The 18,145-nt window shown below is 40.2% G+C and overlaps 1 protein-coding gene across 19 annotated transcripts in view; it reads right to left on the bottom strand.

Moving 5' to 3' along the window:
- SYNE1 (spectrin repeat containing nuclear envelope protein 1) overlaps nt 1–18,145 on the bottom strand; it is a 453,644-nt gene that overhangs the window by 77,529 nt on the left and 357,970 nt on the right. For all 19 annotated transcript variants that reach the window (XM_029223419.1, XM_029223418.1, XM_029223413.1 and 16 more), the window contains 9 exons: nt 17,002–17,135; nt 16,397–16,601; nt 14,578–14,760; nt 13,875–14,021; nt 11,321–11,475; nt 10,763–10,910; nt 8,244–8,338; nt 5,212–5,446; nt 3,412–3,606 (listed from right to left, as the gene is read on the bottom strand). In XM_029223419.1, the coding sequence (XP_029079252.1) occupies nt 3,412–3,606; nt 5,212–5,446; nt 8,244–8,338; nt 10,763–10,910; nt 11,321–11,475; nt 13,875–14,021; nt 14,578–14,760; nt 16,397–16,601; nt 17,002–17,135 (1,497 nt within the window). The remainder of the gene's footprint in view (nt 1–3,411; nt 3,607–5,211; nt 5,447–8,243; nt 8,339–10,762; nt 10,911–11,320; nt 11,476–13,874; nt 14,022–14,577; nt 14,761–16,396; nt 16,602–17,001; nt 17,136–18,145) is intronic.

Here is an 18,145-nt window from a genome sequence, read left to right on the forward strand (position 1 = left end):
AAATGAGAGGAACCATGATGGAGACTTTATTCTTTACAGCACCCTATCTACAAATTAGCCCACATTTGGTGTCTCAGTGCCAATTAAATTCAACTAAACAAATCTCCTTCATTTTGTCCAATACCTCCCATTCCTGGCCTCCCCCTCCCCAGTAACCCTCCCTTCAACTTAAATTACTGAGCTCCAAAGAGAGACAACTTGAGTTGCTTTTAGTAGTTAGCCTGGAGCCAAATCCTGCTGCATTTCCCTTCACATTTTCCCTTTCATCATCTTTCGTCACTGGTCTTTTCTTGTCTCGGCTCTTCCTATCTTCTCTCCCGATGCCTTATTTTCAGCACAGCAATGCACGATGCTATTACAACTGTCTTCTTTAAGAAGTGCTGGCTACAGTGCCTCCCGGCTCATAATGTCTTTTGGTTTCTAAATAAATTGAGAGTTTGGCCCAAAGCTCTCATTTCTCTTTAAAATTCCTTCGAGGAACTTTCTAGAGTACATAACCTCATTCCCTGTTCCCATTCACCAGAAAGAACAAAAACAAGACCCCAAAAACAAAAGCCCCAAATGTCTATTTTGGACAGATTTGTTCCAATTCTGCTTTAGTAAAAGATCTCGGGGGCTTCCCTGGTGGCGCAGTGGTTGAGAGTCCGGCTGATGCAGGGGACACGGGTTCGTGCCCCGGTCCGGGAAGATCCCACATGCCGCGGAGCGGCTGGGCCCGTGAGCCATGGCCGCTGAGCCTGCGCGTCCGGAGCCTGTGCTCCGCAACGGGAGAGGCCACAACAGTGAGAGGCCCGCGTACCGCAAAAACAAAAACAAAAACAAAAAACAAACAAAAAAGAGATCTCGGTGTTCCCAGGCTACACTTAGTTCATCAACGCTAAGCATAGTGAGGGTAGACAAAAGATCCTCTTTTGCTTAAACTGAACAACATTCTCAGTTAAATCATCACACACTGAAATCTCTGAACACGCAGGCAAGAAATGTTCATTGATCTAAAAGAGAAAAGGTCAGCTTTTTATTCTTCCTAACCAAAGTAAGAGGCAATAGTGAAGCGGGTAAACATGCAAGGCATAGAATTATAATGACTGTTTTTGGCATATTTACTCAGCATTTAATTAAAAGCTAAAAATATGTAAGCTTTATAGCTACAGTGAAAAGATACAGTAAAATGAGGCTGTATAAACATTAGAATTTAGCTCCATAAATTCCTTTTTAGGCAAACAGGACCTAGTGTATGATCCAAAAGAAAATAAAACTTTAACAAGAGAATAGGGATTCCCCTTTCCAAGGATGGCTTAGGTTCTGAAGCTATAACCAAGTCTTTTTTACTACATGAATTATAAGGAAATAACTAAATGTTACGGTCTGCAAACATCTATCAAAGTGGATGTTTTATACACCAACAAATAGACTAACAAGAAAAGCAAATGTAGTGACTCAGCCATCTCGCCTTATTAAGTCTGAGAAACGTGTCCAAAAATCAGTCACAAATAAAGAAAAAGATATGATTAACATGTTCTCTGCAGAATGATTTACAATGTTTTTAATCCTTTCCTGAAAGCAAAAAAAGAAGAAAAAAGAATCAGGCATGTTGTATTACTGATAAATTGTGCTGTGCGCAAAAAATGGTTCTCTAACATATGTTGGGTGGCATTTCTGATTGATTGCTTCCTACACAGAACGTGATATATTATTTTTTTTCAGCATTTTATTTTTATTTTTTTTAACGTCTTTATTGGAGTATAATTGCCTTACAATGCTGTGCTAGTTTCCACCGTACAACAAAGTGAATCAGCCACAGGTATACATATATCCCCATATATTATTAAATAAAATTCAGTAGAATAACCCAATGAATGTGCATACTTTAAGCATTAAAAAAAGCAAAATGTGTTTCATTAGCTTTAGTTATTACCTTTGATCCAAAAAGTGACAGTCCAAATTTAATAATCTTATTCAAGTGTTGGTGATTATCAACACATATAAAACTTCAGTATTTAGTCATGTTCAATTTCAAAATGATAATAATATAAACAATAATAATTACCATCATTTACTGAGTACTCAGTATGTGCCAGGTACTCTGATACATGATTTACTTCCATTATTTCATTAAACCCTCACAATGCCCTATGAAAGAAATGTAGTCATACCCACTCTACAGATGAGGAAACTGAGGCTTTGATAGGTTGAGTTAACCAGGTTACTTGGTTTTTTAATGGTTTTAACTTGGGTTTATCTGAGTTTAGAGTCTATGCCTTAAATCAACTGCTGCTTTAATCGTGTCTTATGCAAGGAATTGGAAAGTGAGGGAGAAAAGCATATTGTGGGAGGTCTGCTAAATCTACATTTCCCTAAACTTGCTGTGTGATCAGCCTGCTATCTGTATCCAACTAAAGGTTTAATATACCTCCTGGAGATTTTATCTCATAGCAACTTGCTTGGATAAGCTAAGATCAAATCAAGAGTATCTTCTTGGATAGGTTTTTCCCTGCTATAAAAGAAGAGATATCAATCTTGAAAACCACTTTAGAGTCTTAGATTAGGGAGTGGAATCTACTCTTTGCATTCTTGTCTAGATTTATAAAGTCATCTCATGGTTCCTGGCTTAGCACTGGCCATGAATCAGAATTCATTGCTTGGATGGTCTTACCAGACTTAAAACTACTTTGTTGGGGGATTTTCCTAAAAGACCACCTGCTGAAAATTGGGAAACTTTTCTAGTTCATGCAAGACAGGACAACGTCCTAAACAGGACACAGGGGATCAAAATACTGCAGGGTCTGACGTAACGATCTGCATTATTTGATTCGCAGGATAACAACGTTGAGGAAGCAGCACAACTATTAAAAGGGCTTTTTTTTTTTAACATCTTTATTGGAGTAGAATTGCTTTACGATGGTGTGTTAGTTTCCACTGTATAACAAAGTGTATCAGCTATACGTATACATATGTCCCCATATCCCCTCCCTCTTGCATCTCCCTCCCACCCTCCCTATCCCACCCCTCTAGGTGGTCACAAAGCACCAAGCTGATCTCCCTGTGCTATGCGGCTGCTTCCCACTAGCTGTCTATTTTACACTTGGTAGTGTATATATGTCCATGCCACTCTCTCACTTCATCCCAGCTTACCCTTCCCTCTCTCCGTGTCCTCAAGTCCATTCTCTACATCTGCGTCTTTATTCCTGTCCTGCCCCTAGGTTCTTCAGACCATTTTTTTTTTTAGATTCCATATATATGTGTTAGCATACGGTATTTGTTTTTCTCTTTCTGACTTACTTCACTCTGTATGACAGACTCTAGGTCCATCCACCTCACTGCAAATAACTCAATTTTGTTTCTTTTTATGGCTGAGTAATAAAGGGCTTTTTAAACTGCATTAGGCCTACAGGAGGAAAGAGCCGAACTTACCTGCAACAAGAAGGCCAGTTTTTTCTTCTGCTCCTCCAGATGCACACTGGCTGATCTCCATCTCTCTTGGATTTCAGCGAGTTCAGCCTGCAAGGCAGCCTCAGCTGCACCGTCAGCAGAAAGCAGGAGCTGCTTGCCAGCCTCCACGGTGAGGATGTAGCTGCCTTGCTGTCGCAGGAACACTTTTTCTTTGAACTGAAAGAAACCGTAGATTTTTACTTTCTCATCCTTCTCTTTACCATTTCCCCATTGTAAGTATTTTTAAATAATCCTAAAATTTTGCATACATAACATGCCCTCTTTTTTCCAAAAAGCTTTACTGACCCAGTACTCTGGGCCTGATTGAAGCAGTGTATAAATAAATGAGAATTCCACACAGAAAGCTTAGTTTCTGCTCCCAGGTTAAACGCAATCACGATGCAACAGGAAAACTGCTCTATGAGACAAATGCACAGGGGCACAGAGGGACATCTGACCCACGCTGGGTGCACAGGGAGGCTTCCTCAAATGGTGAAGCCTTCACGAGTCTTGAAAGACACAGGAACACAACCAGATTAAGAAGGATCTGCTGTGATGCGAGCCAGGACTCAGGGAGAAGACATCTTCCACACAGAGAAATAGGGTGGGCAAATCTGCTATACAGGATAAATATGACGAATTCAGGACACTGGACTTAGTTTTCAGCGGCTAGAATACAGGATTCCCGTAAGAGAGTGGTAGAAGATGACGCCAGACCACACCTTGCACAGGAATTCGGTTTTTATAGTAAAAGTGACTGAGATTCATGGAAGAGTGTTAAGCGGTGGGGTAGAAAATGGAATGGAAGGCCATGCATTGGATACTTCAAGACAGGTTAGGAAGCTATTGTCTATCTAGGCAAGAAACCATGAGCACCTAACCTGAGGTAGTGGCAGTAGGGATGGAGACTTGAGGGACATAAGATATGGGGAGGGAGGTAAAATGAAGAGTATAGCTCTAGAATGACTCTGGGTTGCTGACTGATAGACCAGATAGCCGGTGATGTTTCCTCGGTTTGGACACGTGGAATGGACTGGTGGAGAATGGTTGATCCAGAGATCACAGGCTCTATTGGAACCATGGAGTATATTATGTCTGTGATACACATAGATATAAAGCTAAAAGGGGGCTGAATACATGAGTTGGAGGCTCAGGAGGTGAACGTGACCAGAAGATACCAACTTGACCCTTCTCTGCTGGCAGGGAGTAGTGGAAGCCACGTGTACAGATGAGGTTTCCCGGAGAAGCAAGGAGGAGAAAGGAAGCAGAGGGCAGTGACCTTCAAAACAAGAGGAGCCTATGAAATATGCTGGGAGGGACTGATGAGAGGGTGTGGTGGCCTCCATCTAAGAGGATGGACTCCCAAACTCCCAGGCTGGGGAAAGCAAGGGGAATAGACAAACAGCTCACACAGGACTGAGTCTTTCATCTTTTCTGGAATACTTCAGTTAAACTGCTCATGAGTGAAGTACGTATAATCAGTGCAAAGTTCTCCTTTCCTTGTCATTGCCTTTCCATCCACGCTGGGATTCACTGAGCTGCTGGGAGGCCTTGGTGGGTGAAATGGAGTCAGTCTTTGTGAGAGGCTGGGACTCGCCCTACTTTCACTGTTAAATATGGACTTTGTAATGCCATCATTTTATATATTTCTGTTGACATTTGAGAACAATGCTTGTCCTCATTCCAGTGTCACTCTAATATCCTTCTGAGGAACCGAGGTCAAGGTAAAGTGTGCAGCGGAAATGCAGAAGAGGTTTAAAAACCGCCTGTTTTGCACCTTACCTGCACTTCATCAAAGAGGGTCCTTGCTTGCTGCAGTGGTATTGGGACACTTCCGAGACCACTCACGGGGAGATAGGACACTTCAACCAACCATTTACGAAGCTTTTCCGCCATCTCCTGATAGCGCTGCCACTGGCGGATCTGGCTGTCAATGATGCCCCGCCTCTGCTGGGCTCTGCGTATCACCCCCTGCCACTGATTACTGAGAAGGGTCAATTTGAGGTTGAACTCATCCCTGGTGAAGAAATAATTACATAAGGAAAACCACCGTTATCCTGGATATAGTTACATAATCAACCGATACACACACACATACATACATACATACACGCATACTTGATGACCCTAAGCCCTAAGAGGTGATCTAGGGCAGAGGTTTTCATATATCATGCCATGATCTGTTACCAGGTCTACTGAAAGTAATTTAAAAAATTAATAACAGTTAAGCTATCAGTGTTTGCAAATGGTGAGTGTGTTCACATCTTAGCACAGGTGGAAGACATATCTGTAAGGTCAACTGTCATTTACCCTCTCTCAGAGTGCATGAGAGGGGACAGAGTGTAGGGCAGCAGCTACGATGCGAACGGCCCCCGAACGTGCCTGTAGCATGTATGCAGCACGTGGCAGCATCCTGTGTACGCAACAGCAGGGAAGGAGGGGCCCAGCTTATTTACAACCTCTGTCTTCAGCTACAATTATAAGTCACTTTGGATGAACAAGACTGGGTTACTTTAGCTGGAATCATAAACCATTTAAGTAAAGCTATGTTACGTAAAAATATTTTTAAAAACTGTGCTCCATAAACTCTCAGTATTCCCTCGCAGTAGACAGTCCTAATCTTTAGCAGCTTTCACAAACTCATCTAAATCATCCCTTCTAACGTTTGAAGCCCACTTCACTTGTTCTTAGCAAAATGAAAACTATCTAGTCATCATTTTCTGAATAAAGGTTGTGCATATACTTAGAGATATTAAATTTTATTTACGCTTTCTCAATTTCAGGCTAACTCATCTCAGATCTTGTAGTTGGTTCTTCCTACCTCTGTTTACTACCTTTAAAAAATGTTGGTAGTTTTTTATTATGTTTTCGTTAACATCCAACTGTGGCTTTAGAACTGGTTTGTCCAGTATCAAATAGAATGAGTTTCTTTGTAGGTTACAGTGTTATTCACACATTTTAGTACTAAAGTGTAACATTACTTGCTCATTCTCTAGGTTACTAGTCTTGCTTTTCTTCCCTCCTGTGGGGGGCTTCTGCTCTGAGTTGGATTTACTGTCCTGGGCTCCTATATTCTTGATACCTCTTATTATCGAGGGCCACTATAAACTTTGATTTTGTAACCAAATGTGTCATTAAGTGCTTCTGGTTTTGAGAGGAAATTCTGATATTTATAATCTAATTTCAGTAGAACCAAATATGATGAATTAGGTTCATGAGACATCCCTAAAAGTTACAAGCATCTATCATCTCTGAAAACATCTAACTCCAGGGCTTGGAGAAAAGTACCCTATATATTGCTTCACTATCAGCTAGCCATCCAGGGTCTCTTTGGAGCCTCCATCCTCACTTTGTAGAACCAAGCTGCTCTGAGCTATCTGTCAGCATGAGGAACTACTCAAAACATGACACTGGGCTCAATGCTCAACTTGAACTTTCAAAAACAAAACGTATAAACGAACTTTTAAAGCGCAATACATTTGTAATCTAGGACCTTCCTATTTGTCAACAGGCTCTCATCTGTAATTTTTTTCACTGGCAACTTTCAAAATTACCCTTGGTTCCCATCCTCCCATTTTCATCTCTTTGGTGTTTTTCCCTGTTAACATTTAAAATTTAATAGATGTTGGCTTGAGCATGAATTTTAAATTTTATTTTACTTAATGACTCAAGCTTTTATAATATTGTTACAGAGTAGGGAGGATAAAGCAAAAGATAAGTTAATTGCACTTGAATGTGTCTTATTTTGAAGGCCTTAAATTCTTAGTAAAGCTCACATTTAAGTTTGGCTTCCTTAGAATAGAATAAATATGGCATCACATTTTGTTGTTCCAAGCTTAATCATGAAAATCTTTCATGTACTTCCAAAGAAATATCCACTTAAAACTGAAATTGTTTCCAAAACTTTTTTTAAAAAAGCTCTTAATAAAAATAATGACTTATTTTCTATTTTTTGGGAAAAAAAAACTAAGTTAATTATAATCACAACTACTGTTGTAAATATGGAAAAGACATACATATGTGATAAAATAAATGAGGTTTGTATGCCAAATATCACCACAGAAAGTAATGGGGTAGAGTAAACATTGTTACTAGGAAATGTAAATGTAGGACGAAATTGCCAATTCATACGCCATAAATCTAAAGAGGAGCTAGATTTTCCCTCTGCATTTTTAATACAGAGATAATCTGCTAAGTAATAAAGAGGAAGCAGGGTTTCAGGGTGAGTGTAATCTGACTTAAGTCAGCAAACCATTTTCAAATGTGGAGGTTTTATCATGGTATAGGAAACCTGGCTGGTCCTGACTAAAGACAAGATACACGAGTGCTAGGCTTGATTCTATTGCTACTTAGTTATGTGACCTTGGTCAAATCAGTTCACATTTCTGGGCCTCAAGTTTTCATTTGTAAACAAGAGAGATGGTCTAGTGATCTCTATGCTCCTCTGAGGAATAAAATTTCTGTAATCATATGAGAATATTAGAAGCATCCGTTGACAAACCACTGATACATCACTGACACAATTCATTCTGATCTATTCATTAATTCCAGCCCCCTACAGACAACTAGCGAAGGTTGGCTAGGTGATTTCCAATTACTCTATGTCCTTCATGTAATATAATAGCAATTCTTTAAAAAGATTCAATACTTAGTCACTTCAGAGATTCAGACAAGTCTTTCCTCCAATTTCTGAGGCTCCTCTCCAGTACAATTGCCTTAGGAAGATTGGCTCTATGCCATCTAACCTGCTCATTCAAAAGAAAATGGCTAATTTACTGGAACCTTACTTCATAATAATATATCGAAGATCCTACCTGTCATCAACTTGACCTTGTTCTAGAAGATGCTGTCCATCAACAATGATCGAGTGTAAAATCTGCTGACGACTGAACATCTCTGCTTGAAACAACTGTTATTTTTAAAAAAGAAAAACATAATTTAGAGTTCCTAATTTCAGTGACCAGTTCTCCAATAACTTTCCAAAAATTCTGGTTCAAGAAAGACTATGAAAAATATTTCCAGCTGAATCAGGTTGTATATGAAAACCTGCAATGTAAGAATATTTTTAAACCATCAATTAAGATAAACTTAAAGATACAGTTTAGTTTTTGTTTACTAAAACTAAGTGACTAAAAGTAGAATTATGTTTCCCTTCTTCCTTTCAAAATCACCTAATAAAGTTAGTTAACACATAATTTGTATTCTGTTTTTTTTTTAATATGCAGAATATGGTCCATTTTCAGACAGAGAATCACTTAAGACCTTTTAAAATGTTGAAGAATGGAAAAAAATCCACCCTTTTTATAAACTCACTGTTTTTCAATTTAACTCAGTTAATAAAATTGTTTCACTACTAGGGCTTCCCTGGTGGCGCAGTGGTTGAGAGTCTGCCTGCCGATGCAGGGGACACGGGTTCGTGCCCCGGTCCGGGAAGATCCCACATGCCGCAGAGAGGCTGGGCCCACGAGCCATGGCCACTGAGCCTGCGCGTCCGGAGCCTGTGCTCCGCAACGGGAGAGGCCACAACGGTGAGAGGCCCGCGTGCCGCAAAAAAAAAAAAAAAATTGTTTCACTACTAAAAAAGCTCAAGAGAAAGTCTTTCAGATTTTCACTGTTTTTTAAATAGCTTTATTGGGATAGAATTCTGTATCATACAATTCACCTATTTACAATTTAATGATTTTTATTATATTTCCAGAGTTATACCACCACCACCACAATCAATTTTAGACTATTGCCGTAACTCCCCCCAAAAGCTCCATACTCATTAGCAATCACTCCCCATCTCCTTTCAATCCCCCCAGCCCTAGGGAGCCACTGATCTCTATGGATTTACCTACTCTGGATGTTTCATATAAATGAGATCAGGTCATTTACTGTCTTTTGTGACTGGCTTCTTTCCTCTTAGCATAATGTTTTCAAGGTTGATCCATGCTGCAGTATGTGTGAGTGCTGTGTTCCTTTTTATTGCTGGATCGTATTCCATTAAATGGATATACCACATTTTATTGTATCCATCATCAGTTAGCGGGTATCTGGGTCACCTCCACTTTTGGGCTATTATGAATAATGCTGCAATGAACAAAATTCTGGTACAAGCTTTTGTATGGACATATATTTTCCTTTCTCTTGGGTGTATACCTAGGAGTGGAATTACTGGGTCACATGGTAATTCTATGTTTAACACTTTAAGGAGCTGCCAAATTGTTTTCCAAAGTAGCTTCACCGTTTTACATTCCCACCAGCAATGTATGAGGATTCCAACTTCTCTATTCCCTCATCAACACTTGTTTTCTTTTTTATTGGAGCCATTCTAGTGTGTGTGAGGTACTATCTCATTTTAGTTTTGATTCATTGTATATTACTTCATTGTTGGTCAACTCTATAAAACTGGACTTAAAAATCCCTTACACATATTTAAATTCTCTATTTTAAAAAATTTAAGCAAAATGTCTTAAAATTAATTTCATTCTCTTTAAAGTCCAGCATTAAGCTTTTCTCTGCTTTAGCTGCATCCTATCTCTCCATTTGTGTATATTTCATAAACACGGGAGCAACCTAGTTACACCAGTAAATAGCAAAATAGAGACTAATTGCAAATTGATTAATTTGTTTTTGTTTTTGTTTTTTTTTGTGGTACGCGGGCCTCTCACTGTTGTGGCCTCTCCCATTGCAGAGCACAGGCCCCAGACGCGCAGGCTCAGTGGCCATGGCTCACGAGCCTAGCCGCTCCACGGCCGGCATGTGGGATCTTCCCGGACCGGGGCACGAACCCGCGTCCCCTGCATCGGCAGGCGGACTCTCAACCACTGCGCCACCAGGGAAGCCCAATTAATTTGTTTTTGTATCTAATTCTTTCTTGATGTTTCTTGAGAAATGATTATAATGCAATTTGATCAAGAGGCACACCTGGAGATATTTGGTAGTTTGATTTCCTAGTATAAAATATGTATCTGTTTTTTAAAGAACTCACAATTTTTATTTATCAAAGACTTTTGATCAAAGCATAATCTCTTAATGAAACTAGCCTTGACAATATTAGTGTAGTCTGTAATTCAACTGGGAAATTATCTTACCACAATTCTGGCACCATACCTTGCAGGGTACTGAAGCCTGCCCCATGCTTATAACCAACTATGGAATAAAGACTGGACTGCATTTTTGTGATTAAGATATCGAAACTTCAAGCTTAAGAAAGAAGGCAAAAACATCGCATGCATTTGAGCAGATTCAGCACACATTATAGGACTTTCATTCTTCCACATGGCATTTTGCAGCATCTTACAAGGCCTAAAACAATTTTATCACCCAAAAATGTACTGGCATAACTTACCTCATGTGCCCTCTGCTGCTCCAAAAGATGCTGGTAATTGCCTGAAATCTCTACTGCTAACTTCTGTTCTGTTTGAACTAGGAATTCCATCCATGTTTCACATTTTTCCAAGAAAGTTTGATGTTGTAGCAAAAATGACTGTAACTTACTGACAGAAGAAGGAAAATGAATAATGGTGATACTGTTGCTTTTTTCTTATACCTTCAGCATATAAAACTAGATTAAATATTCTCTGTTCCAATTCTAATTTGACCTCCACAAAGCTTTCATGTTAGGTAGTAAAATTTTGTGAAAAATAAAAAGAAAATTGAAGAAAAGAAATTTAAATGACAAAATTATATATCTTTAATATATTCTTATATAAAAGTTTTATTTTTTGATTAAAACAATATTCAGTACATTAAACATGGGAAATCACTTCACATTTTGAGTTTCTCACTTTTAGTTCAAATTGTGTGAATAACATTGGAAAGATCTAGAATTTATAAATATACACAAATCATGAACTTATTTCTACTGATATTTCAGAGTGGCCAAAACATCTCTGGGTTACTCTACCTGAATCTTTCTGTAGTCTGGGTGGAGATCAGAGACCAGTGCCGGTTCAGATTCTGCATCCTTTTGATCTCTTTATCATTTAGTGGCAACCTGTATCCAAGCTCATTTAGCCGGTCTAAATCTGGGACCATGCTGCTGAATTTTAGCATCTGTCCCTGAAAGCAAGATGCAAAACTAGATTTAGCACCACGGTCAGAAAAGGCAGAGCTCTTTCAAAAGTGCACAGCGATCTTCTGATTTCAGGAAGAAGCTGGTCTTTGGTCTCCTCTGCATTTCTAGGCCACCCCCTCGCAATCTCCAGTGCTGCAAAGAAAGCAAAGCTGCATCTCCTCGTCAGCTTCCACTGCTGCTGTTGCTGCTATAGCTACTCACTATCCCTTACTGAACATTTAATAGTTTACGTGTATTATTTACTTGATTTATTTACTCATAAGTAATTCCTTTTTTTTTTTTTTGCCGTACGCGGGCCTCTCACTGTTGTGGCCTCTCCCGTTGCGGAGCACAGGCTCCGGACGCACAGGCTCAGCGGCCACGGCTCATGGGCCCAGCCGCTCCGCAGCATGTGGGATCCTCCCGGACCGGGGCACGAACCCGTGTCCCCTGCATTGGCAGGTGGACTCTCAACCACTGCGCCACCAGGGAAGCCCAGTAATTCTTGCTTGAACTGATAAAGGATGAAAATTGTGCTGATGACTGAAAGGACTTATTTCTTACCCTTTATATTTCATTTATCCATGTTAGTCTGCTCCTTTATTATTGAATAATAATATTAGTTATAATAGTAATAGCTAACTAACATTTATTGAGCACATATGAACCAAGCATTGTTATAAGAGCTTTACAGGTAATAACTCATTTTATCCTCAAAACAATCCCATAAGGTAAGAACCACTACTATTCCCAATTTACAATGAGAAAGAAGAGGCACAGACACTAAGTAAATTGCTCAAGGCCACCCAGCTAGTAAGTGGTAGAGCCAGGTAAACACGGCTTGTTGGGTTCTCCTTGGATGGAACACAATCCCACCTGAGCTCCAAAGTCACCACCCATTATCTTAAGAGCTTCAGTTTTAGGTCCTTGATCCCAACCCCAAAGTTAGTGAGACTCAACTGAGAAAGCAGTGTATGCTTTCAGATCGCTTTCCTCCCTTCACACACAGGACAAAGCTGCCTGTCCTGTTTCTGTGGGCATTCGTAACTCCATCTAGGAAATCGGCTACAGGCAGGAGAAAAGGTCAGGACACCTTTGGCTGTGTGTGTGTCCACTTGGCCTGCTCTGCAAAAGGCTCATAACCCTGAGGAGAGAATAAATCTTGCCAACTGTCGAAGCCAAAAACAAACTATTAGGTGGCAGAATTTCCACGGGTGGACATCAGCAGTGAACAAAACTGACATGCCACGGTCCCTCTCCTGGTGCTCAGAAAGAGTAAGACACTATTCCAATAGCAGAGAGAACAGCAGTCACCTATCACATGAACATCCTTGGATGGTACGATGAAAGTCTGAAGAAAAATAACACTGGGCTATGAAACTGTGTCGCTGGGGGGCCTGACCATGGACAGAAGGGGAGGCTTTCTGAGAGTGACCCTGAATAAAATGACCAGGAGTTGATGCCTTTTGCGGACAAGGAACGGATTTCAGAAAGCGGGGGATGGGCATCTTACACACAGACGCCGGGAAGCACTGCAGCTCCCAAGTGCCTGGAGAAGGAGACAGACGGTGGTGAAGGCAAGACCCTTAGGGAGGTGGAAGCCGGCTATTGCTGGTCTTGATACTTCACACAGATCTTTATCCTGAGAGCAGTGGGAAGCCATGGAGGGTTTTAAGCAGAAGAATAATAGTAATAAAATGTGCATGTCTATTGTATTATTTTATTTACTATAAAGTCGTTCATGATTAAGTAAAACCTTTTAAAAGAAAAAGATCGGGCTTCTCTGGTGGCACAGTGGTTGAGAGTCCGCCTGCCGATGCAGGGGACACGGGTTCGTGCCCCAGTCCGGGAAGATCCCACATGCCGCGAAGCGGCTGGGCCCGTGGGCCACGGCCGCTGAGCCTGCGCATCTGGAGCCTGTGCTCCGCAGCGGGAGAGGCCGCGACGGTGAGAGGCCTGCGCAAAAAAAAAAAAAGAAAAAAGAAAAAGATCATTCTGGCAGCTATAGGTTGGAGGGAGAGAGGTTGCTGCAAAGAGGTCCACAGAGGCTGAGGCTGTGGCCTTGGCCCCTGAGCAAGGTCGGACGGCGTAAAGTAGGAGTGGATGATGGTAGTGATGGACATGGGAGGTTCAAGAGCTATGAAGGAGGTGATGGATTGGGCGCAGGGAGGGACCAGAGGCAGGAGGAGGAGTGAGGTGGATCTTAGCTCTGCCCCTGGGGGTCTCCCAACACGGACCACGAGATCAGCTTGAGCTCAGTGCCATCACTCCTCTCAAGAGAAGAGGAAAGCAGAGCTGGCAAGAGTTTCCTTGGGAACAGAAAGTAGGCGTATGTCAGGAGTTTTGAGTTTTCTTTAGGATTTTGAAGATAGAAGATCTGGGATGAGGATTTGAACCCACTTACCTTAAGTTCCTCCATCCTTTCCTGGATGGTCGAGAGGTCAGACGACTGGCTAGGGTCCTGCCCTTGTAGTATTTCTTCAGCTTCTACTATCCAGGCTTCCAAAGCTTCTAAACTCTTGGTAAAGGTTTCATAGTCAAGAACTCCAGCCTTTTTTTCACAAAAGAAAATTGGTATTTAGAAATCTAGCTAAAGGGCAAGTGGATATTAAAATTATTTTTCATATTCTTGTGCCAAATTCCCATTCCCAAGATGCCATTCCTAAAAAGACAAGGCTACAATAATTTAAATTTTCTTCTTTTCATTTATATAGTTTGCTTAACACTTAGAATTACTTCTACGTACCATTAATTAACCAATTAAAGTTATTTTTTACATTATCAAACAGAAATATATTCTGATTCTTGCAAAAACTTGTCAGGTAAACATGACTGTTAACATTAAAGCCACTTAATGTCTATTAATTGAACATATTTTACCGTGGAAGGAAGCACTGATCTGGGGGCAAAAGTACATTGTAGAGAAAAGTGCAAGACTCCCACGTTCCCTTGACCCCATTGGAACTTCCAAGTTTGTTTATTTTTTAACTTTCTGGTCTTGAAGGAGGCATTGCCTCGATGATGAAAAAATTTTTCTTTTCCTGTGTTTATGCCCAGGTTTTATAGAATGCCCAATTTATAACAGCTGGTGAATGTGAGCTCTGTACCTGTAACATAGCCTGCTGTTTGCAAAGAGCCTGTTCTAGGGCACATAAGTGTTGACTCAAACAGAGTTGATCAGATTGAATGGCTGATGCTGCCGACGCATCTACTTGTTGCTTGAGTTGCTCTCCCAGCTCATGGAGAACAAAAAGGGAATCCTTAACTGTCCTCAGTCCTTTGAGGAGGTCCTACAGAAAATGAAAACATGCCCGTCATGAAACAACATGTTAAGTGTACTCCTTATTATAAACAATTAGAAACATTCAATTCTTATTTGTCAAATTATTACACTAAATAACCTTCACCTGCAGGAAAAAAACAACTGAATTCCATTTTTAAAAATGTGTATGAACATTTAAAACAATGTACTATTCTGATTACAAAAGCTACACAGGTTCATTGTAGGACATTGGGGAAATGCAGAAAAACTTATATAAACAAGAAAAAACATTATCTACAAGTAGAGCCAATAACTGAAAACATTTTGGCAGTTTTTTCCTGCCTCTTCATGTAATTGATATCAAATTGAAAACCCAGTGCTACATTTTACCTTTTTTGACTTAATATTATACACACAAGAGAGGAACTATATGTGTGGTCACATTTTAGTGGTTACAGTACACCCTCCCCTCTTGGTGGGTGCAGAAGCCCAGCTATGGCTCTGGTAAGCGGCAGGAAGGGTAGACTCTATGTCCATTCTTTTCTGTGATATCTCTTGCCTCCATTTTTTGTGGGACCCTTTTATATGCTCCAAATTAATAAGCTGCTGGAAATACCCTGTTTCTGGTTTTCATCTACCTCTGAGGGATGACAACTGACTGATTCTTCCACCTGTTGCTGGTGCCCCACCAGATACAGAGAGAGCAGAGCCCCTGCTACACCCGTGCAGGGGCTACAGTGAGAAGGGGAAAAACAAAGGGCAACTTTAACCCTGACAGAGAGATCAGAAAATTCACAGCAATCATCTCTAGCACTAGACTCTAGAACAGGCATAATTCAACGAAGGAGGACTAAAAATGACAAATTTCATAAACTATGTGGGAAGAGAAAACAAAAAGCACAGAATTTACTGTAAATCTTAAACTTTAGCTGTAAAGTGATTATTCAGTTTTCATGTGAAGGTCTTAGAATGGGTTAAACTTTTATTTATGTGCTTTTTATTGCCTAATTCTAATAACTGATTTGGGAAAGTTTATAAGAAGGTCTTTGAAATAAATTCATTAAAATAGAGACAAATAAGGACAAATAGTAAGAGGCATGTGATAGGTGAAACGAGAGAAGAATTGCTCTTGAAAACCTTAAGTAGGTTATTGGCAGCTGCAGTGAAAAAGAGAAATATTAAAAAGCTATTAAAAAGAAGTATACCTATAAATCAGGAAAGAAAGACCTCTTCCTACCATTAAGTTCTTAGAAGAAATTATTATGTTGATGCTTACATAAGAGATAATGGACCTCACTGGACAATACCTTGGAACAATGGAATTTTAAAAGATGTAACATTACTCTTCATACGGTCATTTCTTATATTGACCCTCTCTGTAAAAACAGATAGCCTAAGTCTTTCACATGGACTGTATTCCATTAGGAAAAATGGGAAAACAACTCTTTAAAAATAAAACAACGGGAGGGGATCTCTTAAATCTGTTACATGTGCAACTGTGTTCTGAAAACCTAGCAGCCTCTCTGATACTTGAAACAATTATTTTTGGATAGCTGTCTCACATAGAGACATAACAAAAGCTTAAACACAGCAGCACCAGTCCTGCTAAACTTGAGAAGTCTAAGCTTGACAAGTTGGTAACACGCGATAGTTCCTGAACATACATTGCAATCTTGAATCCATGTGGCAACTTCGTCGTCCGTGATGTCCTTGTCAGTGGCTGCCTTCAAGAGCTCATTGGTTCGACCCTCCTGCTGTTGAACTGTAGCAGCACACTGTTTGGAGTAGTCCTTGTATCTCTGCCAAAGCTGAAGTAGGGCCTTGCTGGCGTGCAGCTGCTCTGCAATCTCTTCCAGCAAGTGATTCCATCTGGAAACGATAGCCAACACTCATGGGCTGATTCCCACCTCTCACCAAATGCTGTTATTTACTATTTTATTTTTCATGATCCTGATTCATGTGAATATGGAAATAATGCAGATGTCTCATTTCTATCGAACGTAATAAAAAGTAACATTTCACTCTCATATTTCAAGGGTAGGTAGTAGAGATGAGGTCAATCTTGGGGTATACCGCAGTTCTAATTCCTTTCCAAATATCTCCACTACATTTACTTATCCTTGAGTTCATTTTGTGAAAATGAAAACATTAATAGAATAGAACCTATAAAGCTCAAATTCAAAATGCCAGTGTTCTAATTGTATTGTTATTTATAATAAGATCGTGATATGAATAATGAGCAACAGTGTAAAACCGGCACGTCCCATACCTCATATTGACTTCTTTTAGTGTATCGGTAAGAGTTTCTGTCACAGGCGGGTGACTCTCTTTTAACAGTTGGTTGGTGATAGAGCCAAATTTCTGTAAGCTCTTTTCCTGTTTTTCTAGATCATCTTGAAGATTCTGCCCAAAGGAAATGTGCCACAGATGACATAACAGGATCTAAAAATTCTAATGATCAAGTTTAAGGGTAATTTATAGCTGTTTTCATAGATATGAACATACAAGTACAAAAACCATGACTTTGCCCCAATGCTTTATGAGCTTTCTTTAGATAACCATTTTTTCTTTTTCATGAGTTTGTTCTTATGGGTGTGAGGAGGGTTCTTAACAATTGAGACTTCTTGGAGTGGGAGCTGGAATTCTGCTGGGAAAGCTCACACGGGGAGCCCCTGTCCACCGTCGAGGAGGAAGGTGTGGGGCTGCTGGGTGTGCAATCCATTATACTGCGGTTCTCTTTGCTGCTCAAGGTCAAAGTCCAGATCTCTGCTTTATTACTTACCCAAAGTTGCTCTACCAGAGATTCCTGATAGTGAGACTTTAAGAAGGCATAGCTTTTCTGAGTACCAGCTGTAAGTTCTATCTCTGATGTTCTTCCTTGCAAAGAATATTTATTAGGCAGGCTATAGGCTTGGTGGAGTTGTCTACCAAGAACCAGGGAAGAAAGATATTTCCCTGGAAATGTTGCTGAAGTGACAGACTCAGTTCTTAGTAAAACTCCATAGGTGAAGCAGGCTGCAAAAATCCAGTCCCCACTTACCACTGATATATGGTTGCCATCAAATCAAAATATATAAGGAATAGACCCTGAGTCCTTTCATATCTTAAGACAGAAGATGAGAAACACAGAGTAAGCTCAATTAAAAAGTACTTCTAACCTCCTCAAAGTTATAAAATGTCTTTTTAAACTTACTATTCTCAAAATAAGCTTTAATGATTCTTAGTATCTGCAACAACGAGTTTAAGGTTTAAAGACATTTAACCTTGTACTTTGTATGTACAAGGTTACAAAGTACATATTTTGTATGTACTTTGACTTCCCTGGCGGCCCAGTGGTTAAGACTCGTCACTTCCAATGGAGGGAGCACAGGTTCGATCCCTGGTGGGGAACTAAGATCCCACATGCCGTGCGG

The sequence above is a fragment of the Monodon monoceros genome, unplaced genomic scaffold (assembly GCF_005190385.1).
Source record: "Monodon monoceros isolate NGI ecotype Baffin Bay Population unplaced genomic scaffold, NGI_Narwhal_1 Super_Scaffold_15, whole genome shotgun sequence".
NCBI lineage: Eukaryota > Metazoa > Chordata > Mammalia > Artiodactyla > Monodontidae > Monodon > Monodon monoceros.